The following is a 24,244-nucleotide window of genomic DNA, read 5'->3' as shown; positions in this document are numbered from 1 at the left end:
TGTTTTGCCAAGTGACACCATTAGAACCCCTATCCTCCAGTTATTTGTTGTCATGGTCATTTCATGACAGCACCAAAAAATTAGGAAGTACATAATTTTAGAAATAAGGACAATTCTGTAGATTAAATATTTTTAGCTTTATGGAAAACCTGTAATCTTGTCCTTCCTATTTTCGTTTCACTGTGGACTGGTAAAAACTTTATCATGGATCAGTATTGGGGAATCACTGCTATATTAGATTAAATTTCATATGTATTTAGTTACTTCTAGTTTCTTTCTTGTCTCTCTATTCTCATTATGGTAACTTTAAGACTTGTTTGCATTTGTTCTTTTAGAATAGTTGTGAACAGATGAGTTCTTTAGCATACAAAGAGGACATTAATTTATATTGAATAACTCTAGGAAAGTCCGAATTTGCATGTGACTCGAGCTTTAACCTCTTTAGCTGCTGCTCTCTGTAAGTAACATGGGCAGAATGTTTTCACTGTTAGTTAACAGGTGGAGTCAGCCTTCATCCTTTCAAAGGTCCAGAGCTCACTACCAGTGACTTGTGTGATGTCAAGGAAAAATTGCATAGCTTTGTCAATACTTCATATTTCCTTTCTAAAGGGGCAGATAGGGGTTCCTCGGTGGCTCAGTTGGTTAAGTGTCTGCCTTCAGCTCAGGTCATGGTCCTGGAGTCCCGGGATCGAGCCCTGGGCCAGGAGAGAGTCTCTTTCTCCCTCTCTCTCTGCTGCTCCTCCTGCTTGTGTGCGCGCTCTCTCTCTCTCTCAAACAGATAAAATCTTAAAAAAAAAAATAAAGGGGCAGTTAATTTGTAGTATCCTTCCTTTCTACGTTTATTGTGATACTGCTAAGGATAAAGATACACTTTGGAAAACATTCTTAGGTTTTAGAAAGTGATATGTTAGGGAAGTTGATTTGAGGGCCTTTAAGTTCATTGCAGATGTATGTATGTTTTTCTGAAAATGAACTCTCAACCTTCCATTGTATGTTGTGAAGAAAACTGTGAGAGGCAGAAACATAACACTGACATAATTTGATACTCTTTAGTTGGATAATCTCGCTGGAATGTGAAAAGAACTTTAATTGCTTTAAACCACAAGGTGGTGAACTGAAAAGGAGTCCTTTTAAAAACAGTACAGATGTGATTTCCTTTCTACTAAGGTCCCTCATTTACCTCGTTTATTTATTACTATCAGCCTTTATTTTCTACTTCATCCATTTTGTTGTGTCCGTGTTATTTTCACCATACTTCTTAACAGAGAAGAAAGATTGGCTATATGGAACTGAGCATACAGTGAGTTTAGAAAGCTGGTTCACTCTGTGATCAAACCTAGGTAGGACTTCCTTCTCTTGGCTTCTAGGCTTCCATAAGGCAGAAATCAGAGGAAACTCTTCGTGCTCTGGATAATATTACCCTGTTCCAAGTCAACACTTCAGAGTAAAGAAGAACTGGAAAGATTCCCTACGTCTTCATTCCTCTCACCCTCACATTCTCCCCACCAATCAGTATCTGCCATGAGACCATCAGCACCAGTCTCATGCCCTTGATTCTTGTTTACACCAGTCTCCACAAGAATCTCAGGACTTTGAGGTTATCTCTACTCTCCCAGAGACAATCCCAAATCCTTGGCCTTCTTTTTGTCTTTAGCAGGCATCATTTTCTGACATGCTACATATTTTACTTTGTCTTCTTTTCAGTAGATTGTAAGTATCATGAGGCCCTCGATTTTTGTCTGTTCATTGCTGTAGACAAACAGTGATCAGCAGTAAGTACTCAAAATATTTGTTGAATGAATGTAGTAAATAATTGAATTAAAGTGTGTGGTTGTGTCTTCTGAGGAGGGAGAGATCAAGACAAGTTCAAAGCAGTCTTTTCTCATTTGCTTTTCTAGTCTTTTATATATTTTATTAGATGGTTTCTTTTCAAGGTACCTCATTTTCCATAGTAAACACTGTGAATGAATCAGGGTATTAGCTAATTATTTGCATTTTAACATCATCTTTTTCTTTTTAACAAAAAGAAAAATTCTAAGTATAGGCACATTAAGTTACTACTAACTCTAGTTCTCATCTTACTCTATGTGGGATGTTTTGTTTGAGTGTACCAGAAACTTTTCCATGCACAAATAATCTTTCATTTATTCTGATCGTCTTTGTTTTTATAGGGCTTTGCAGCATCTCTTAGATATGTACTAACTATTAGTGAATAATCAGCTGCACACAGAGTGTCATGGCTTGCAGCTGTGGTTTGAGGAGTTTTTAGCCTGCACAACTTCATTCCAACCTGTACAGCAGCTACCTGTTTCTGGAGTTGGGATACTTCAGAAGACATTTTGTCTTTCACATACCTTATCTTTCCAGACACTAGGAGAAACACCAGTTTTATTCTTCAAAAGAAATAGACCTACTGGTAAATTCCTAAAGTACATTGGGGGGAAAGGGAATATGCTACCATAGTGTTTCCAGAATCTAACGTATATTGACCTTGGCTTGCATACTGCTGTTACAATGAACCTTTTCACTTCCAAAAATCATTTCAAAGCATATACAGTATGTTTTTCTTTCATTGCATTAAAGATTTAACATATTTCATCTTTATCCTGGTCTGTCTAGGGGAGTGGTAAACAGAAGATGTGATCCCATGAAATCTTTCGCAATCTTAGAGGCATTTTTGGTTAGTTCAGAAGGTACCTAAGAAGAAAGCCTACAATGAGAGAGCCTTAAGAAATCTGAATTAATACATTATTTGCTGCAGATCATTTAGGGTTGGTTGTTAACACAAGTCTACCCTGAATTATCTTGATATTTTACATGGAATCCAGCATAAGTTAACAATTTAAACTTCTTTTGGCACTGTGAGAGTGCCTATCTTATCACACTTTACCTAGCACTAATTATTGTTAAAAATTTTGGTTTTTATCATTTGGTAGAAGGAAAGTGTTTTGATTGCTTTTGTTTGTGTAGTCTCTTTGGTTAATTAACTTTACTTCCAGTGCTTGCCTTGACCTGAGTGGCACTTAATTTTAGATGTTGGAACCACTTGGAAAGAAGAGCCACAGTGTGCTCTTTATATCCCTAAGGATTTTTACCTTCAACCTTTGCCCTTTCTGATAAGATCTTGCTGGGTGTGGAAACAATAGCTAAGGGATTAGGAATAAAACAAGGCTGTAACTGCAAAGAAAAGAAACCTAGGGTCATTAGCTTTGCTATGGACTCTCATACCCAAGCCCAAATCCCACTCCTCTCCAGTGAAATACGTAGTCAAAGGTTATCAAAGAATCGACTGATATGTCTTGCTGCATTTATCTATGAATGCATTTTAAAAATCTCATTTTGGGGCACCTGGCTGGCTTGGTCAATGGAACATGCAGCTCTTGATCTTGTAAGTGTGAGTGCCATGTTGGGTGTAGAGATTACTTAAAAACAAAATCTTGAAAAAACACAAAAGTCTTATTTCAAAAAGCATATATAAATTATGAGAGGGCATATATACTCATTTAAAAAGGGCAAAACAGAAATGTATTAAATAGAAATAAAAGCATCCATTTCTTCCTTTACCCTTTTATCCCACCCTCCTGTGATACAAATAGGAATTTTTAAAAAAATTTATTTCAGTGAGAGATAGAGTGTGTGCGTGCACACGTGTGGCGTTATGGGGGGCAGAGGAAGAGGGAGAGAGAAACCCAAGCAGACTCCCCACAGTGCAGAGCCAGATGCGAGGCTCGATCTCACGATGCTGAGACCAGACCCCAGCTGAAACCAAGAGTTAGATGCTCAACCGACGGAGCTACCCAGGCACCCCTGGAATTTTTTTTTTTTTTTTTTTTTAAAGAGAGAGAGAGTGTGTGCACCAGGGGAGGGGCAGAGAGAGAAGGAGAGAATCCCAAGCAGACTCCGTGTGTTGAGTGTGGAGCCCATGTGGGGCTAAATTGATCCCATGACCCTGAGATCATGACCTGAGCCAAAACCAAGAATCTTGACGCTCAACCAACTGAGCCACCCAGGTGCCCCAGGAATTTACTTTATAGGAATTTCATCTTGATAGTGAATAGAATTTAGTGGCATCTCGGTGCCAGTGAGGCTTTAGTTTAAGGTCATTCTATAAACTCCAAGAGGGAGCATATAAACTCCAAAAATGTCTGTTTTGTTTATGTCTGCTTAGTGTGTTGCCTGACAAATGGTAGGTGTCAAGTCTTTGTTGACTCACAGATTTATTGTAGGGCAAGAAAAGGAAAAGAATTGAGAGAATCTTAACAGAGCATCCTCTGGCTACAGGCTTTGGGTTACTAGATTTCTGGACTAGTGCAGTGGTTCTCAGTGCCGACTGCACTTGAGACTGTCACCTGGAGAGCTTTTACAGAATACCAATGCTTGGGCTCCACACTCCAGTGATTCTGATTTGATTGGTTTAGGGTGAGACCCCAGCATCAGTACGTTAGAGTCTTCCCTTAGGATGCCTGCAGCAGTGATGGAGAACCACTGAACCACAGACAGTTGTTGCTTATTGAATGTTAATTGAGATCTGTGCTTTCCTTAATTCTTTGAAAGTCCTTTATGCTTTGAAGGACACATTTTTATAGAGAATATTGTCCTTAATGTTTCATTATATTAAAAATATTTTGCATTTCTTGATATACAACATATATATTCAGCACACGGATATTCAAAAACTTACTTGTATATTAAGATAATCATTTCTTCCTGATGGTAGAAAATACATTCCCCTCATCTTTGGTCCATGACATTTTATATGGTTATTTTATTTTTTAAAGGCCCTTCAATCCTAATGGAATATGGGCATTTGGCAGTAGAGAAAACGAATCATATTAACAGTTTAGCAAAAATATATGTATACATTTTTTAAAGATTTTATTTATTTATTTGAGAGAAAATGAGAGAGCATGAGAGGGGGGAGGATAAGAGGGAGAAACAGACTCCCTGCTGAGCAGGGAGCCCAGTGCAGGAATCGATCCTGGGACTCCAGGATCATGACCTGAGCCCAAGGCAGTCGCTTAACCAACTGAGCCACCCAGGTGCCCCCAAAATACCTGAATTCTTATGCAGTATTCTCTTTTCGATGTCAAAGTAAGTGACTCAATTTGTTTATTCTGTAATATTCCAGTCATCAAAAGTATTAAGATGTTCAGCTGATGCAAATAAAAAATAAAAGCAGTTTAAGTAACTACATCCTATCTAAATTATTAATTTCATGTTTGGGACAAAAACCAGAGGAACAGAATAGTTAATGCAACCTTTACTTTGCTATAAACCTTTTTTTTTTTTTTTTAAGATTTTATTTATTTGTCAGAGAGAGAGCACAAGCAGGGGGAGTGGGAGAGGGAGAAGCAGGCTCCCCGCTGAGCAAGGAGCCCGATGTGGGACTCGATCCCGGGACCCTGGGATTATGACCTGAGCTGAAGGCAGACGCTTAACCGACTGAGCCACGCAGGCGTCCCTAAACCTTTTTTTTTTTTTTTTTAAAGTGTGTGTATTCTTTACCTTTCTCCTTTCCTTGTCCTTCCCCAGCTTTTCCCCAAAGAAGAAATTATGTTATTTGTAACAAACTTAACTGCAGGAATAACTGTCAGAATAACTAGTGGTGATTAGCAGTTTTAAAGTTAAATCATAAATAGTGCAACATTAGTGAAGTGTGGTATAAATAAATTTGTAACAATACTTCTTAACTATGGGTTCCTCTTATACATTTTTATTTTTTACATATCTATTTTCAAAATCACTATTACACCTTGCTTATATAATCAGAATCTTGGCAGGTTGCTTCAGGAAGAGCATAACCAACCCTGAGCATAAGCATGGTTATTTGAAGAGATACTAGATTTTGTGCCAAGTTAAACTATGCAGATATTAAGGAATGATGGGTTACATTAATAATGAGAAACCCAACTAATGCTTGGCTTTGATTAGACCTTCCTTTTCTACCAATAATGTAGGTGATAAGATAACTTGTTTTAATATCCATTCACTCCTAGAAAATCTTTATAATGACTTAAATAAAATATAGTCTGGTACAAAGACGTGAACCCAGTTGATATGCAGAAAATGCTTACTAATAATGATGGAAAATGCATAGCTTTCTGTATATTTTCATGTATAAGGAACAACATTTGTTCTGCTATTGCTGAATTATTATTTTAAAGTATGCCATGGTTTTGTACTGCTTGCTAAAACTTAAACTCTGTTCACTGGTTTGGAATTTGAAGGCCATACACTAGGTTCTAAAATGGAATTTACTGTTTCATAAATCAGTCCAAAACAGTCTAGTACATTTGCATTTTCCACTATCTTTTTGAGGTATATTACTGATTAGAAATATAAGAGAACCGTCTAGTTACTTTTTTTTTTTTCCCTTTGGTCCAGTTCGTAATTAAGCTGATTTGGTCAACTTAGGGCATTTTGAAAACATTCTGTAGAAAGAATTCTAATCTCTTAGAAAAGTAATTGAATTAAAATCTTTTCTAGTCACGTTCTTAGTTGTAGATAGATTTTATATGTGAGTTTATTTTTATATTTGGACAATATTTTCCCATGGTAGACTATTAAAACAGTACAGGAGCATATAAAGTGGAAAAATAACAGTTCCTTTGTTCCACCTAAGGAAAACCCACTGTTGACCATTTCTTGGGTGTACTTCTTGAAGTTCTACACGCCATATCTTTTTTTTCCTTTGAAATGCACATGTGCCTGCACATACACGAAGCCATACTGTGTACCATGTGTAAATAAATGTGTTATTCTTGGGGCGCCTGGGTGGCTCAGTCAGTTGAGCAACTGCCTTCAGCTCAGGTCATGATCCTGGAGTCCCAGGATCGAGCCCCGCATAGTATCAGACTCCCTGCTCGGTGGGGAGTCTGCTTCTCCCTTTTCCTCTGCTCCTCGCCGCTTTATTTATCTTAAATAAATAAAATCTTAAAAAAATGTGTTATTCTTTTTTACTGGCTGCAGAGATTTCTATTGTATGGAACTTTAATAAGGTATTTAAGTGATCCCATTTTAATAAACATTTAGATTTTATTTTATGATTTTGCTATTCCAGTAAATTCCTGGTAGATACCTCTTCATAATTATGTGGCCGTATATAGAATAGATCCATAGAGGTATCACTGGGTAATTATAAAACATCAAATCTTGTGATATAGGTATGTACTTTAATAACGTGACCAAATGTTTGGTGGTTTGCCTTGTTTTTGGAATCTTTCTCATAAAATTGGAATTCATAAGCAATATTTAGTTTACTACTTTTAAGTTAATGTGGGGGAGTAGTTCCAATTAATTAAGGTTTTACCTTGGGAAATGGATTGTGTCTGCAAAATAATAGATAAATACTCAGAAGAAGTGACAGTGCTTGACCATCACTGTATTTCAATCCAGTAATAAGTTAATTATATACATACTCATTTGTATGCTAAGCATTTGATATATATTCTTTTAATTTCCTGAGCAGTTGAGTGAGATTGGTACAGTGTTCTTATTTAATGTCAGAAGAGACTGATGATTAGAGAGGTTGAATGGTTTGCCCAAGGCCCCAGAACTGGCCACATGGAAACTATTCTTAAATGTAACTGTCCATTGAACACTACATCAGAAACTAATGATGTACTATATGTTGGCTAATTGAATTTAAATTAAAAAAAATGTAACTGTAGGATTCCTATTTCCTGTTTTGTCGTTGTATTCCTTCCAATGAAGCAATACTTTCAGTCATGAAGAACCCAGTGAAAATATAATGGAAGAAAATAAAACCTGCCTCTGATTCTTGAAATGAAAGCTGCCATCTTCCTACCACCTCCAACTTTTTGGATTCATGTAAAAAGTGTTGTACAGTGTATTACAAATAAATAGAGTAAATTAAGGAGAGAAAATTTAATTTGGAATCACATTATGCTTCATGCTATAATAAAATCTCGTTTATCCTAAAGATAATTTACCCAATATCTCTAGCCATCTCTCATCCAACCGAAAAACAGAAATGCTTCCAGGAACCACCCAGGTGCCCCTGACCTTTCTTTTGTGAACAGGAATCCCTGTCTTGGGTTCCTGGGTGGCTCAGTCGGTTAACCAGCCAACTCTTGATTTTGGCTCAGGTCATGATCTCGATTGTGGGATCGAGCCTCTCACCAGGCTCCATGCTCAGTGCAGCCTCTTGCCAGGCTCCATGCTGGAGATTCTCTCTCTCCCTCTGTCGCCCGCCCCCCCCCCCGCCCCCCACACACTCTCTCTAAAAAAAAAAAAAACAACAAAAGGGCAAATTATGCTGGATAAATATGTAAAGCATTGACATACCTAAACTGTTGGATATGATATGTTCTTAACTTTTAACTTTTGTGAAGGGCCCTTTTCACTGAAGTATTGTTATTGTTGAAGTTCACAGCATAGTCTATTAGTGTTGCAGATTCTCAAAAATGAAAAAGATTGATGGTGACTCAAAAGTGTACACATGTGACTGGGCAGAAGAAAACCTCTGTATCTGTGTTGCTGTAGGACTTTTTTGCAGTTAGCTTGCAGACCTTGATTCCCCTCCTCAGAGTGTTGTGATTGCTCTGTACATTCTATAAATTATTTACACCCTGATGGTACTAAATGACTACATTAATGGCACGTCTGACTCCACATGATATCAAGAACTTTAATAATTCATTACTTATTAGAGCTACATCCCTGTAAGTTAGCATGCGTGGGAGCAGAGTTTACAACATTGAGATAAGGCCTTCTCTGAGATCTTTACTCTCCAAGCATCATGTCCATAAATATTCAGATATTAGTGGTGTTTAAAAATAAAGAAAGGATTATTGACTGTTACAAAGCTAGACCCTTAGGTTTTGTTTATCAAGCATTAGATTACTTCAAGTTTTTCAGTACATTTTAGGGATATTCAAGTTGAAAATATTTGAAAGACAGTTCTCCATTTCAGGACTTTCGCTTAAAAAAAAACCCAAAACCTGACAAACCAGCATTAGCTTATGCAAATTAAATGGAATTAATGATTTGCCACTGGGAAGAATGGTGAGAGACTTTTAAGTATCCAAATTCTTAATCTAAGAGTTTTATTTATTTTTAAAAGATTTTATTTATTTGACAGAGACACAGCGAGAGAGGGAACACAAGCAGGGGGAGTGGGAGAGGGAGAAGCAGGCTTCCCGCAGAGCAGGGAGCCCAATGTGGGGCTCGATGTGAGGCTCGATCCCAGGACCTTGGGATCATAACCTGAGCCGAAGGCAGACGCTTAATGACTGAGCCACCCAGGCACCCCAGTCTAAGAGTTTTACATCTGATAGTCAAAGTCTTCCAGTCTTAGTCTTCTTCAGCCTTTTTGAAGTTCTTTATTATTTTTTAATTTTTTATTTTTATTTTTATTTTTTAAAGATTTTATTTATTAGAGAGTGAGAGAGCGTGAGAGGGGAGAGGGTCAGAGGGAGAAGCAGACTCCCTGCTGAGCAGGGAGCCTGATGCGGGACTCAGTCCCGCGACTCCGGGATCATGACCTGAGCCGAAGGCATTCATTTAACCAACTGAGCCACCTAGGCACCCTTTATTTTTTATTTTTTAAAGATTTTATTTATGAGAGGGCACAAGTAGGGGGAGCAGCAGTGGGAGAGGGAGAAGCAGGCTCCCCTCTGAGCAGGGAGCCTGACGAGGGGCTCGATCCCAGGACCTCGAGATCACAACCGGAGCTGAAGGCAGACGCTTAACCGACTGAGCCACCCAGGTGCCCCTTGAAGTACTTAAAAAAAAAAAAAAAAAAAAGAGGAAGGGCATGGTTATGGAAAGCAAGGGTGTGTCTGTGCACTCCCATATGCACATGTCATGATTAAATTCCAGAGGGAAATTTAGGTATAAAAGAATGCATACATTTCTAGGGAGGAGGGGGAATGGTTAAGTCAATGTTAAATCTATCTTTAGTTTTCCAGTGACTCTGAGTACTTAAATACTGCTTTCCAAAAAGACAAAAAGGTTACTAAAGTTGACAATTTGTAACCCTAGTACTTAACACAGGGCCTGGCACATGGTTCAGTAAATGTTTATTGCATGACTAGCTGATGATCAGATCAATCCATATAATTTTAGACACCTGGTATTTTGATAACTCAAACAGCTATACAGATTTTTACTATAGTAGTTTCCCTTCCCCCATATTCACAGGAGATACATTCTGAGACTCCCAGCGGATGCCTGAAACTGTAGATAGCACTGAACCCTATATATACTATGTTTTTTCTTATACATACCTATGATAAGGTTTAATTTATAAATTAGGCACCATACAGGACATTAACAGCAATAATAAAAAACAATTATAACCATATACGGTAATAGTTATATGAAAGTGGTCTCTCTCTCAAAACACCTTACCGTACTGTACTCACCCTTCTTTTCTTGTGATGATGTGAAATGATCAAATGCCCATGTGATGAGATGAAGTAAAGTGATGTAGGCGTTGTGACCTAGCGTTAGGATCATCTGCTTCCAGAGCAGGGTTGACTGTGAGCAATTGAAACCATAGAAAGCCAAACTGTGGATAAGGGGGAGTGGGGGAACTACCGTAGTTGCTTTCTATGATAGTGCTACTTTGGGAGTGTATTTTAGTTCACTGTTAGTGTTTTAAAATGCCACCTAATGTGGATTTGTCACAGAAGGGTCCAGAGAGCCCCATTATGGGGTTCTGATCTCTGAGGCATATATTCTTATTTTTTTTTGTCCATAATCAAAACTTTATTGAAAAACGGAGACCAGGGGCTCCTGGGTGGCTCAGTCGTTAAGCTCTGCCTTCGGCTCAGGTCATGATCCAAGGCTCCTGGGATCGAGCCCCGCATCGCGCTCCCTCCGCGGGAGGCCTGCTTCTCCCTCTCCCACTCCCCCTGCTTGTGTTCCCTCTCTCACTATGTCTCTCTCTGTCAAATAAATAAAATCTAAAAAAAAAAAGAAAAACTGAGACCAAAATAGGAGATCACCATTGTGTACCTTACAAAATTAAACATAATTACATTATTTTGGTAGATTAACTGGAATTACTGAACTGATGAGGCTTTCTGCAATACAACACAAATTCAGGAGGTTGTGTGGATCATTAGTGTTGCTTTCTTCTCAACGAAGAACACCCCTCTGTGAGTCTGACCTTTCCTCCTGTTGGCTGGCACAACACTGTTGAACAGCCTACCCAAGTAACCACCATCTGAGCATGGCTGAACACTGCGGTGATCTTGTAACAACGTGGACATTTTACATCCATAAAATAGGAATGTGGGCTTTGAACTAGCTGTTTCTTTTTATGTTTTTTCTTTTCCTCTTCCAAGGACGGGTGTAGTAAATCTCTAGCCAAAAGCCTGTTAATCCTTTATCTAGCGCAGACAGTCTGATCTCTGAGGCAACACCCCTAGCGAGCAGCACGCGACTGGGCTTGCAGCACCGGAGGCATATGTTCTGAAGACAGCGTTATCCTGTAGAGAGGCTCCAAAGTCTTTCCAGTATCCTTTGGGTTCTGTCAGAAAGCCTTTAGAGGGGCGCCTGTGTGGCTCAGTTGTTAAGCGTCTGCCTTCGGCTCAGGTCATGGTTCCAGGGTCCTGGGATCGAGCCCCGTATCGGGCTCTCTGCTCGGCGGGAAGCCTGCTTCTCCCTCTCCCACTCCCCCTGCTTGTGTTCCCTCTCTCGCTGTCTCTCTCTCTGTCAAATAAAAAAATAAAAATCTTAAAAAAAAAAAAAAAGCCTTTAGAGGTTCTTCAAAGAGATAGAGAAAATCTTACCCTTTCCCCCAGTAGAGACACTGGACAGTTTTCACTGATACTTAATACAAAGTAGGTTATACCATGTGTAAGGTGGGTTAACTTGATTGCTTTAGATTTCTTTAATAATAGTTTTCTTTAAAAGTGATTATCTGGTCATTGACATCCATGAGAGAACTGTAGATGATTATGGTCAAGAGTTACATTGCCAGAGAGATTAGGTTTTGGGAAGGCATTAGAAGCACTGTTATGATTAAAATGAAAGCTCTTAATCTGTAAAAGGGAAGAAGTGAAATTTTAGCAAGCATCAGCTATGGAATTAAATCATACTATCCTAGCCTGCTACATAGATGATAGTTGCCAGACCAGCCACCTTGGAGCAGAATGTGGACTATTGAACTTAAATTACAAGAGCTGAATTTCTTTAGTTGAAATGCCACAATAAGTCTCTTTTCACTTGTATAAAATCCAGTGTTGTTTACTAGCAAGTGTGAGTTGGATGAAAGCATCTGAATATAAGGTTTTTATGTGGAGCAAATTCCTATTTTTATCTCTAAAATTTCCCAGTGCATACCCCTCCCTAGTCATGAGTTTTCTTGAGCTGATACCTGGTGCCAGGTATCTTGGAATAAAGGTGTTAGAACTGTTGTGGAAAAGGGATGGTTTCATCTGGCTTTAGTTATCTTATGGTGTAAATTAAGCTCCTAAATGAAAGTGGCTAAGTTTTACAGATGGACAGACATGAATCTGGCTGAGAGCAAACTGTTCTGCTCTGATAGAGACATCACTCAGACCTGCATGCATCTGTCAGCTGCTCGTGGTGGCGCAGTGAGAGACGGTGATCCGTTACGTTTCTCTAGTGTGCCCCTATTGCTAGCCATATTGTAACGTATAATACGTCTCTTGGGCAGACAGCTTGTGTGGGCTGGATTCCACTTCAGCCTTGTAAAGATGCCAGGAAGCATCAAGGTGAATTTTTAAAGCCTATTTAAATATTTAGACTCATGACTAATTTCAGTGAAATCTCTGCTATATCTAACAAACTGCTTGCTAGAAGTGAGATGGAATTTCAAGTTTATGGCTTCCTCACTTACTAGCTACAATCCAACTACCTTGGATTGACAAATTATTAATCTCTCTGCCTGTTTCTGTTTTAGGCAAGTGAGGATTGTAAAAGTATTTGCCTCATAAGGTAGTGTGTGGATTTAGGCAGTTAATATGTATAAAGTGCATAGAGGAGTGCCTGACCACCAATCATCATCATTAACATAATTTGGAGATGGATTTTTCTTCCCCAAAGCTAGATTGCTTTTTTTAGGAAGACCGTATCTCTATTGAGGATATGGTCAACCTCAGTTCTAATATAGAAGCTCACTATCTTGACTTGTGAAATCAATCTTCTTTTATCTACTGCTAAAGTATAATGCAGTACATTACAATATTATATATTACAATATGTTATGCAGTATGTTACTTTAAAAAGTATATATTTTTTCAAAAATATATACAGTGTAGTCCATTACAATAAAAGTATAAGATAATCACTAAAAGGGATGAAAGAACTCTTTAATATTGCTGTGGAATGATCTACCCAGATGTATTATTAAGTGAAAAGACTAAGGGCAAATTAGTGTGTAAATTATTCTACCATTTTTGTAAAAATTTGCTGGTGCATGCATAAAATATCTGGCAGGCTGCACAAGAAATGTATTTTCATTTGTTGCTTTTGGGGAGGGAAATCGTATGACTGACAGGATGGGAGATTTAAACTTTATTTCTTTTTATACTTTTTGATTATTGAACCATGTGAATATATTCCCTAGTTAGTTAAAAAAAAACCCTCATATAAATGAAGAAAAAGTTAAAATAGCTATTTTAAAATCTAGGTATTTATTCATGCTTTGTAAACATTTCTTCTTTTTGTGTGTACTATTCAAATTCACATTTGATAGGGCTTTTAGATTATGTTTTAGTTTAGTTTTTTTTTTCTCTACGTCTCTTTTCCAACACTAAATTAAGAATGATCTTTTGTCCTCCATTAGGGATCTGAGTCATAATCGGTTGTCTAACTGGAACATCAGCTTGGAATCTCAAACATTACAAGAAGTGTAAGTTATTTTTATTTGTTTAAATTAAACTCTTAGGGTGGATTTGATGAATTATGAATTTGAGGATGTTTAATCCAGAAATGCTGTCAAAAAATTGACGGAAAAAATTGAAAAGACATTGTTTAAAAACCTAAACTGTTGTCTTTGGCTTTGCTACTGTTACAGACTCCCCGGGCATTGTGCCATTAGGTTGGTGATTAGTTGCAAACTGTGTAGAAATATTATTCTATCTACTTTCTTGGGATCAAAAGTAAGATTTTTTTCCCCCTTTTCAGAGTAAATAATTTTGCTTGTTTTTTGCCAGTTTCAGCCAATGAAATTCTCTGTTGTGTAAATTTTTTTATGTCTTGACTTGTCTAAGATACAAGCATCATGTCTAAAGCAGAGTAACGTGGGGCACCTGGGTGGTTAAGTGTCTGACTCTTGATCTCAGGTAGCTATCATTATCTATCCCCAGCATGGAGCCTACTTAAAAAAAAAAAATAAGATTTACGTGAAATGAGTGTTTTTTGTATTGTCTGTAATGTGGTGGTTAATATAGTTCAATTTTCCACTTCACTGAAGTTTTTCCTTTAATACTGAGATGTATTAGTATGTATTTTTTGGAGGCAATTTTCTAAAATACTACTAGGATCAGTTACTGCATTGTGATGTTTTCAGAGGCACAACTATTGAGGCCTGTTTGCCTGTATGCTAAAACGCCAGAACCTTCAGATTTATTTTTCTTTTTAACTTCTTGCTGACAGGGGTAACTTCTTCATGCTCTCATTGTCCTTGAATTCCCTCTGTCTCTGCTCCAAATTGACTGGTTTTGATCTGCTGTGCACTGAATAAATAAATTGACAAGCTTATTTGGCTAAAAGAGTAGACACCGAAGAAAGTGGGAAATGCGTGAGCTTTATGACATGGACTTTGTAACTTTGGCTGGTTTCTGGGAGGCCTTTTACTTCTGATTTCTGTAGTCTAGGTTATTGAGGTTGTTTAGTGATTGAAAACCAGGTTAATGAAATGTGATTATATTAGATTTGCTACTAAAACATTGGAGACATTATGTTTAAAGAGCTGCTAGGATCAGAGGGTGACATGTCATGTCATCTGTAAAATTAATGATAAGCTCCATCTCTCAGGCAGATTCATCTGTTGGATTCAAACAACCCTAACTTTGAATAACTTAAAAAATATGTGTGTGTGTGTATTTTAAAAATTTACTTGATTTATAATTTTTTATCTTATTTACTATAAATGTATAAGGAGATATGGATAGGTTAATTATTTCTTCTTTAAGAAGGACTGAAATTAGCTGTCAGAAAGCAAACTATTCAAGAACATTGCTGAGATTAAAGATACTTGATGTGCAAAATAGTGATATCAATCATAGATCTACATCATGAAAAAACATTTCTTACTAGAATCTTTAATTTCTCAGTATAATGCATTTAGTCTAATTCATTCTGAGTCATCTGCCTTTTTCAAATTTGGCATCTATCCTAAAGAATAATTATTAGCCAGAAACCAGAACTCAAGAGGCAACATTTCCCCCTCTAAACTTTGAAATCTGTTTTTCCCCTTTGCCTAGGAAAATGAATTATAATGAGCTAACAGAAATCCCATATTTTGGAGAACCAACCTCTAATATTACTCTACTCTCACTGTAAGTAAATCAGATTTCATATCTTTTAAATTATGAATAGTACAGTTTTTAAATTTTTGTTTTTGGTACCCTTATTGTTGATCCTAATTATTTAACATCCTCATGGCCTGGGGTGGGTCTCTGGCAGTAGCTTCATTACAGTCTTTTTTTTTTTAGAGTCCATAATATAATCCCAGAAATAAACGCAGAAGCGTTTCAATTTTACCCTGCCCTCGAGAATTTAGATCTCAGTTCAAATACAATATCAGAAATCAAGACATCTTCATTTCCTCGAATGCAGCTTAAATACCTGTAAGTAGTTTAAACTAGATTTATTTTAAAGTGCATGTTTATTTATTGATACTTATCTTCCCAGAAATCTGTTATTTATTGTGATTTTGATATGCTTATGAGAAACAAATCTGGGGTCAGTTTTTTGGGTTGTTTTTTCTCTCCTATTGTCAGAAAATATTAAGTATCCAGGGTAATTTTTGAGGTTTAATTCTCGGTGTGTTTTACTAACAGTTTTGTAAAACGTAAATAGGATTGGTTTGTTAAAACAGTGGCTTATCCTATATAATGATAATCAGCATGTGTGCTAGTGTTTTACAAAGCATATTCATACTTACTGTTTGAACCTAAATGAAGTAGGTATTACCCTTATTTTGTAGTTGAAGAAACAGAGCAGTTTAATGATTTGTAAAGTTGGGTATAGTTGCTCAGTGGTAGAGCTGGGCTCACTCATAGCCTTTGGGGTAGCTGTCAGGTGGTAGAATATTTTGTTTCACTAAATTTTTTTGTTATCTTGTTCATTTTAGAAATTTGAGTAATAATAGGATAACCATCTTGGAGGCTGGTTGCTTTGATAATTTATCCAGTTCCTTACTAGTGGTAAAGTTAAACAGGAACAGAATCAGCATGATTCCACCCAAGATTTTCAAGCTACCTCACCTCCAGTTCTTGTGAGTAACTAAATAGATGGATTTTAAGAAGATTGTTTTTTCTTTTAAATTATTTTAATTATTATTAGAGCAAATCGGCAAATGTCTGACTGGAAAACTACTTTTGTTAAAGGGAACTTAAAAGAAATAGGATTAAAGTGGTGGAAGGTCTGACATTCCAAGGGCTTGACTCCTTAAGATCTTTGAAGATGCAGCGGAATGGTATTAGCAAACTTAAGGATGGAGCTTTTTTTGGCTTGGATAACATGGAAGAATTGTAAGTACTATGAACTAGAATAGAATATTGTTAGGAAAGGGGTCTGCCTGGGACTTGTTAGTGCCAAACAGCTAGGGTAGTTGATTTAATTATATGCAAGTACATTAGTTCTTTCTCCCTTCTCTGATGTGAAATAAGTGTATACAAAGCTCTTTAAGCTTTGTTATCAAACTGGTATTTTTTTCATCATTCTTACAAACATTTTGTGTAGGGGCGCCTGGGTGGCTCAGTTAATCATCTGACTCTTGATCTCAGGGTCGTGAGTTCAAGCCCTACGTTGGGCCTCACACTGGGCATGGAGCCTACTTAAAAAACAAAACAAAACATTTTGTCTAAAAAGCTTATATTTTCTTAATGTTTGGAGCTGATGAAAATTATCAGGATTTACCTCAAACAGGTACATCAAACTTCTTAATGTGTTGATTTTATAGATCTGATGTTTTAGACAGTCTTACTACCTTCTAGCAATAAATTTTAAGTAGAATATAAATACTTACTGGATAGAATTTGTTGGCTCACTTGTATTGAGTGAAAGTATATGCCTCTCTGAGCAAGACCTCATGAAGAGTTTTGGAATCTTCTCGTTGCAATGCCTTGTTTGGAAGCCTATTTTCTCCTTTCTTTCTCTAATTCTGCAGAGAACTGGAGCATAATAACCTTACAGAAGTGAACAAGGGGTGGTTGTATGGCTTGCGAATGTTACAACAGCTCTCTGTGAGCCAGAACGCTGTTGAAAGAATCAGCGCTGATGCATGGGAGTTCTGCCAAAGACTATCTGAACTGTGAGTGTTGGCTGGCATTTCCATGGCGGCTGGGAGACCAGAGTAGGTTGGAATAAATCACTCTCATAGCCAATAATGAGATCTAACATCCCTCTTTATTAGAAGTTTATTGAAAACTCTAAATTTAACATGTAAATAGAATGAGAATAGGAAAGTTGAATTAAAATACAATGAATTCCTTACCTTCCATGTTTCCTGTTTTTAGTGATTTGTCCTATAACCACTTGACCCGCTTGGATGAATCTGCCTTTGTGGGTCTGAGCTTACTGGAGAGACTGAATTTAGGGGACAACAGAGTCACTCACATTGCTGATGGTGTATTTAGGTTTCTTTCCAATCTTCAGACACTGTAAGTACATCTGTCCTTTTTTTTGCTGATTTTTTAAAAACAGTAAAGTAAATAGGGGCACCTGAGTGCTCAGTTAAGTGTCTAACCTCGGCTCTGCTCATGACCTCAGGGTCCTGGGATCGAGCCCTGCATTGGGCGCCCCGCTCAGCAGGGAGTCTGCTTGTCCCTCTGCCCCTCCCCTCGCTCGTGCTCTCTCTCTCTCTCAAATAAATAAATACAATCTTTAAAAAAAAAAATAGTAAAGCAAATTAAAACAGCTAATCAAGCTACACATTTATGTTTATGTTAATATTTTGCCGTTCTTCTTCTATCTTATACTTTGGGGCAAGACAGTCTTATTTGTCTCTATCCCCGTACATAAATCTTACTTATCTTTAGCCAGTTCAGTTTGTACTTTAATTCTGAATTTAATCAAATAAACAAAGCATCTCTTATTGTGCCAGTTACTGTGGAATAAAACACAGTTGCTAGTCAAGAATGCATATTTTCTTGTTCCTCTGACCTTGAACTACTATCAGAAAACCGCTGCTTCTCATTCAGCAGGATACAGGATGTGTAGTGGGAGCAGCTCTGGCAGGAGCGCTGTTCATTGTTGCTAATTTGCTGCATGACTTAGAACAAAAAAGACGTATATTTATCAATGATCTGATGTGTGTTAGGTGCTTTCAGAATGCTAGGATATTATTGCTCTTTTCCATATCAGGAGGCTGAGGTTCAGAGAGATTAAAATGATTGTTTAAAGTTACACAACTTGTATTCCCAGCTGGTCTTTCATCCAAGTACTAACCAGGCCTGACCCTGTTTAAGTTTCAGAGATCAGACAAAATCGGGCACATTCAGGATAAAGTCACACAGCTTGTAAATGTTTGAGCCAGAAGTAGGTCTGTTTGACGCCAAAGCTCATGTGCTGCTTACCATACTGCCAGATGAACAGGATCCCTTAACCTTCCCTGGGTGTCATTTTGCGTGTGTCTTCCCCCAGCAGAGGATGCATAGAGGAGTAAATGGGTCGTCCCCCAGCAGAGGATGCATATAGGAGTAAATGGGTCTTCCCCCAGCAGAGGATGCATATAGGAGTAAATGGTTGCTACAGGCAATATCAACTCTCAAATTCTGGGGTCCTGTAAGTTGGATGTTTTACCCTTGTCATGAAACATAATTGAAGAAGTATTTTAATGAAATACAGTGATTTCAAACATAGAGCAGAATAAGAGAAGAAGGCTAGTTAGTAGAATTTGTAGATTCTTAAGGGTCCTGAATAGGGGACTTTTTGGTCATCAGGCTCAGAGTTGATAAATGGTCTCAGAAAAGAGGCAGGCTCCCAACTTTGGGACCGAGCCATCAGTGAGAAAGAAAGCATGATAATTTTGTGAAGGTATGTATACCTGCACAAGTGTGTGTGTGATTTTTTTTTTTTTTAACTTAATGAGGTAGTCTTCCTTCAGATTTGGCCTTGAAAAATTAAAAGTGATTTTTTTTTTCTCTTTTTTCTACATTATTAGAAACCTAGAACAGTTCAAACCCAGGAATTTATATCAAATGCAGCTGCAGCCTTTTGGCAGTTCAAAGAATGGCAAGCAGTTTCTTTCAGTATACCACAGATTATTACTTCTAGTATTAACGTTTAGGAAAGTAATTGCAGAAATTAATGATGGTCTAATGCCACAGAGATGGTTAAGGTAGAATTAGGATAAGATCTGAAAAATTCTGGCTTTAGGCCAATACTCCTGCTAGAATATATACTACTTAACTCCTGTTGGTCAGTGAGTTTTATTTATGCTATACTCTGGAGGAGGGGGAAAAGTCTTGGAATGTTGAGTTGTTTCAATGTTTATTCCTTAGTAAAAGGAAATGAACCTGTTAGCTTTCACTTCAAGTAAAGATAGAGGTAAAGGGGAAGAGTGATCTCTTATCTCTTTACTGTTACATAACCTAAAATATTAATAAAGAAAAGAGCTTTGTGTTTTATTATGAGATGACTTAAGCAAAAGTGATTAAATATCTATAACTGATACTTCTTCCAGCAGGACACTGTGTGGTGCAACTGCATTTCCTCTGAGAATGCAGCAGTGGATTTTAAAAGATCCATACTTTTCCTTTTAAAAATAACAGAGTGATCACTCTAGTGCATGGGTGTATCGGTCTTGCTTCCCAGGGGGGTGTGTTTAATTGCTGTCAAAGTGAAGCTTTATACTGACATTATTCTTTGTTAGCCATTTTAGGTTTCAGGGCCCACGGGAAGGCTTGGGTCACCCAGAAATCCCATTAGTATAAAATCACATTTGTAAGCCATATCCCTTGCGTCTTGAAATCCCGCTTTTTGCAGGACCATGACTATAATTTTTAATATGCTAACAAAATTAGGGGCTATTAAGTAGGAAGATTAATACTCTTAGCAGGTTACTTAATTTATTTATCAAGGCCAGCTTAATCCTTTGCTTATGAGAATCAGTTCTTATTTGCTTATTGCAGATACTCTTTAAAAAGAAGAATCGAATCATCTTCATAAATAACTGTTAAAATAAGGATGAAAATTAGCATGCCATACCAGGATGATATCCTGTGCTATCATGGTCATTTTAACTAACATAACCTATCTTTCTCTGACATTTTTGTAGAAACTTAAGAAACAATGAAATTTCATGGGCCATAGAAGATGCTAGTGAAGCTTTTGCTGGACTCACAAGTCTCACTAAATTGTATGTATTTATAATATTTTTGTATGCCTATATAGGTGTATTTTCAAGAACCAATTGTAAATGTGATTGGATTATGTCTTTTTGCTATGGCTGGAAAGTCACCCTTTTGACTCACCCACTAAAGGAGGAAGCTTTTTGTTCATTAAGTTTTTTGTTTATCAGTGGCTTTAAATTTTTTTAATTTATTTAGTGGTGGGATACTTTCTATTGAAAGGGCTTTCCTATGGGTACTCAAAGAGGTTATTCATAGAACTAGAATTTCTATTCACGTAAAAGAAATGCACTGAGAAACCAGAGTTGAACCAGTATTCTTTTTAATCATATGAGATTTATGGACAATTTATCTAGAAAGAGAGGAATTCTCTCAAGTAAGATGTTAGATCTTCTCACCTGAGAATTTCTCCAAAGCTTCACACTTGTCTGAATTTCTTTGACCTGATCTTTTGCTAAGAAGGGAGAGATTGGGACTCTAATCCAGTTTCTCATATGAAATCTAGCAGTGCATCACGGGTCCGCGTGGCTGTTCATAGGCACCTTGTTGAGCTCCAGCCTCTTAATAGAGGCCTTCATTCTGTGCTTTGCATTGGTTGGTAATAAAGGTTCACAGCTTTCTTAAAAAATCCATGTTAAACTTATTTTCACTTTTTATAGGTAAATGTTTGATTTAATGAATTAAATTTTGCTTAGTGGAGAGCTTTATTAGAAAGGTCTGTTTGTATTTCAGAATCTTACAAGGAAATCAAATTAAGTCAGTTACAAAGAAAGCATTCATTGGTCTTGAATCCCTTGAGCATCTGTAAGTATTTTGCATCCATTTTGCTCAGTATATAAATAATCTTTGCTATTAGCAGAGGTTCTCATGACCATTTAAAGTGTTTATATAATTTAATTGTAGAAATGGTGACCGGTAATGTTTCATTTCTCTTCATTTCAGCGATTTGAACAACAATGCTATAATGTCTATCCAAGAAAATGCTTTTTCTCAGACTCGCTTGAAAGAACTGTACGTAACTTAAGTTTTTTTTTTGTCACCAGTCATTAGATCATTATCCATGCTTGTGCTTAAAGTGTGATGAATGTGACCCATGTGTTTCCAAAAACACACAGTATAGGCAGGAAAAAAAAGAAATGTTAATATTCAGTTATTTTAGTGGCTGGATATAATTTTAAAATAACCCAAGATTGAAAAGCCTAGAGTTTGTGGCACCAAGACCCTCTGTTTTGCCTGTGCTTACAGTTAAAGAGACCTTAGCATGGCTCCTTGTGCTTTAAGTATATCCTGTTCCTTTTTTTCCCCCTGTTTATTTTTGGATTATTGGAAAAATGTGTTCCCAGTCTCCTTAGGTGGGAACCTTAGGGTGGATTACAGTTAAGGTATTAGGTAATTTGTTGGAGATAATTTAGCAGTTTCAGTATCATCAGAGGGAATGTCTCTAATCTGTTTTTTCAAATTACTAAAATGGTCAAACACTGTTAAATAGTTGTATTAGAAAAACACATATTCATGATTTTTAAAAAATTGCTGTTACTGTTTTAGAGATTTCCCAGGGGGAGGGGTGGTTAGTTGGGCATTGGTATTAATTTTATACTCTGGTGATTTGAATATTGAGCCAGTGTTAAGAATCAGTGGACTAAAACAGTTGGTCTCGCCTTGCTTAAAAGCCACTCAAAGGACGGACTGTGGACCAGAACTGGTTCATGACGAGATAAGGATAGAAATTCATAGTAAGCATTTAGAAACTTTTAGAACAATTTGACATTACTGTGACACTTCTGTTGAATTTTATAGAAGTATTAATCTACAACAGACTGGAAATTATAAAACTGGTCCTTCATCACAAGTAGTTTGAGATGCACTAGAAGTTTGTGAGTTCAAACTGCCTAGATTTCAAATTTCTGCTCCATTCTTTATAGCTATGTGACATTGGGGAAATTTAGTCTAAGACTCAATTTCCCTTCTCAAAATGGAAGTTGTACCTCCTTCAGAGTTATGTGAGGATAAAACTAGATAATTTGTTTATTCAAGAAATATTTATTATCCTCTGCTATGTAAGGTACTGTCCTAGATGCTAAAAACACAGTAGTGAACAAGACAAAATCTTTATCCTCATAGCATATTACAATAAATTCTAGTAATGAAGTCAAAGAATAAATTAGTAGGTATATAATATCTCATCAGGTGATAAGAATTCTGGAGGAAAATAAAGGTGGGTCCCAGGTATGGAGAGTGACTGGGATTGCTATTTTGGATAAAGTAGTGAGGGAAGGCTTTTTTTTTTTGAAGATAATAGCATTTGAGTCTGGACCTTAGTGGCAAACCATTGAATACTGGGTGAAGAGCATTCCAGGCACAGAAAACAACAAGTGAAAAGGCCCTGAGGTAGGAGCTTGCTTCTTATGCTTGAAGGACAGTGAAGACATCAGTGTGGCTGGAAGAGAGCAAGAGGAAAAGGGGTTAGGAGGTGAGGTCAGAGAGTTAAGCAGGAACCAGACCACCTAGGACCTAATGAGTCATGAGGACTTTGGATTTTTTTTTTCCTCTAAATACATTAGGAAACTTTGGAAGGTTTTGAGAAGATGCTCAGCATAGAGGCTGGCACATAGCAAAAGTTGAATAACTAATATTAATAAAATAAAAGTGTTACGGGAATCAGTTATTTTCTGCCAGACTTTTAAGTGGCTCTTTTTTTTTTTTTTTGGGTCAAGATATTTTGAGTTATTTCTCCTAGGCTTAACTTTTTTTAAAATTTAAATTCAACTAATTAACATAAAATAATGTATTATTGGTTTCAGAGGTTCAGGTTAGTGATTCATCAGTCTTATATAATACGTAGTGCTCATTACATTACGTGCCCTCCTTAATGCCCAGCACCCAGCTACCCCATCCCCCTCCCCTCCAGCAACCCTCAGTTTAACTTTTAGGGGCACAACTTAGTGCATATCAGTATTACCCTTTTTTTGCCCATGATAATCTGAGGGCCACCAATAAAGTTTTAACGCTTATTAGAAGAGCTAAGTGTAAATGTAATTTAGCTAGTAGGTGAAAGCAAATAGTATAGTTTCAGTCTTCAGTCATTTGGTAATTTGAGAATTGGTTTGAACAAACTGCTAATGGGGGAAACTCTAACACACCTTTTTTTACTGAGAAATTGTGATTGCTTTTGGTTTACTTTAAATCGAAGTCATATTTACAATACTGTTATTACATCAAGATTTATTAAAATATATCCTTATGCGTTCTGGTATCCTTCACAGTGCTTTTCATAAATATTGGGGGGGAGATGGGAAAGTCGTATGTAAATTAAAAAATATTTTGCATTAAACTTAAATAATCATGGTAGAAACATTAGAAAACATATAGTTAAAGCAAGAAGGAGAGCAAGTCCCCAGATCCCCACTACTCAGAGACAACCACTCTTAATATTTTGGTGTATATCTGTCCACACACTTTTTGAGAGAATGCAGGGTATTCTATGAGGTCCTTGGGGGCAGATTGGTTAGCATGTGAGGATAGAAAGATGCAAAAGAAACAGAACTAAAGGGAAGTAATGTGAATTCAGTGGTATCTGTGTCCAGGCACTGTGCTAAAGGCTTTATTTAAATTTTTTTGAGGTAGGCATTCTCAAACCCATTTTCCAGAAATAGAAACTGAGATTTTGGAGACATTAAGTATTTTGCCTAAGGTAAGTAGCAGAATTAGGATTAAGTCCAGGTCTC

The 24,244-nt window shown here is 37.1% G+C and overlaps 1 protein-coding gene and 1 pseudogene across 4 annotated transcripts in view; one reads left to right on the top strand and one right to left on the bottom strand.

The window, feature by feature from the left end:
• The window catches only part of LRIG2 (leucine rich repeats and immunoglobulin like domains 2), a 62,561-nt gene that overhangs the window by 15,958 nt on the left and 22,359 nt on the right, over positions 1-24,244 (top strand). For all 4 annotated transcript variants that reach the window (XR_004916174.2, XM_036088489.2, XM_036088488.2 and 1 more), the window contains 10 exons: positions 13,784-13,849; positions 15,426-15,500; positions 15,657-15,791; positions 16,298-16,441; positions 16,554-16,697; positions 17,336-17,479; positions 17,685-17,828; positions 20,447-20,527; positions 21,252-21,323; positions 21,462-21,530. Coding sequence is in view for 3 of the 4 variants with exons in the window: in XM_036088489.2 (XP_035944382.1) it covers positions 13,784-13,849; positions 15,426-15,500; positions 15,657-15,791; positions 16,298-16,441; positions 16,554-16,697; positions 17,336-17,479; positions 17,685-17,828; positions 20,447-20,527; positions 21,252-21,323; positions 21,462-21,530 (1,074 nt within the window). In the remaining variant the exon portion in view is untranslated. The remainder of the gene's footprint in view (positions 1-13,783; positions 13,850-15,425; positions 15,501-15,656; positions 15,792-16,297; positions 16,442-16,553; positions 16,698-17,335; positions 17,480-17,684; positions 17,829-20,446; positions 20,528-21,251; positions 21,324-21,461; positions 21,531-24,244) is intronic.
• LOC118533300 (small ribosomal subunit protein eS27-like pseudogene) lies at positions 10,935-11,678 on the bottom strand (annotated as a pseudogene).

Source organism: Halichoerus grypus, chromosome 5, assembly GCF_964656455.1.
Source record: "Halichoerus grypus chromosome 5, mHalGry1.hap1.1, whole genome shotgun sequence".
In the NCBI taxonomy this organism is placed as follows: Eukaryota; Metazoa; Chordata; class Mammalia; order Carnivora; family Phocidae; genus Halichoerus; species Halichoerus grypus.
The sequence above is the reverse complement of the archived record's forward strand: the minus strand, read 5'-3'. Positions and strand labels throughout refer to the sequence as shown.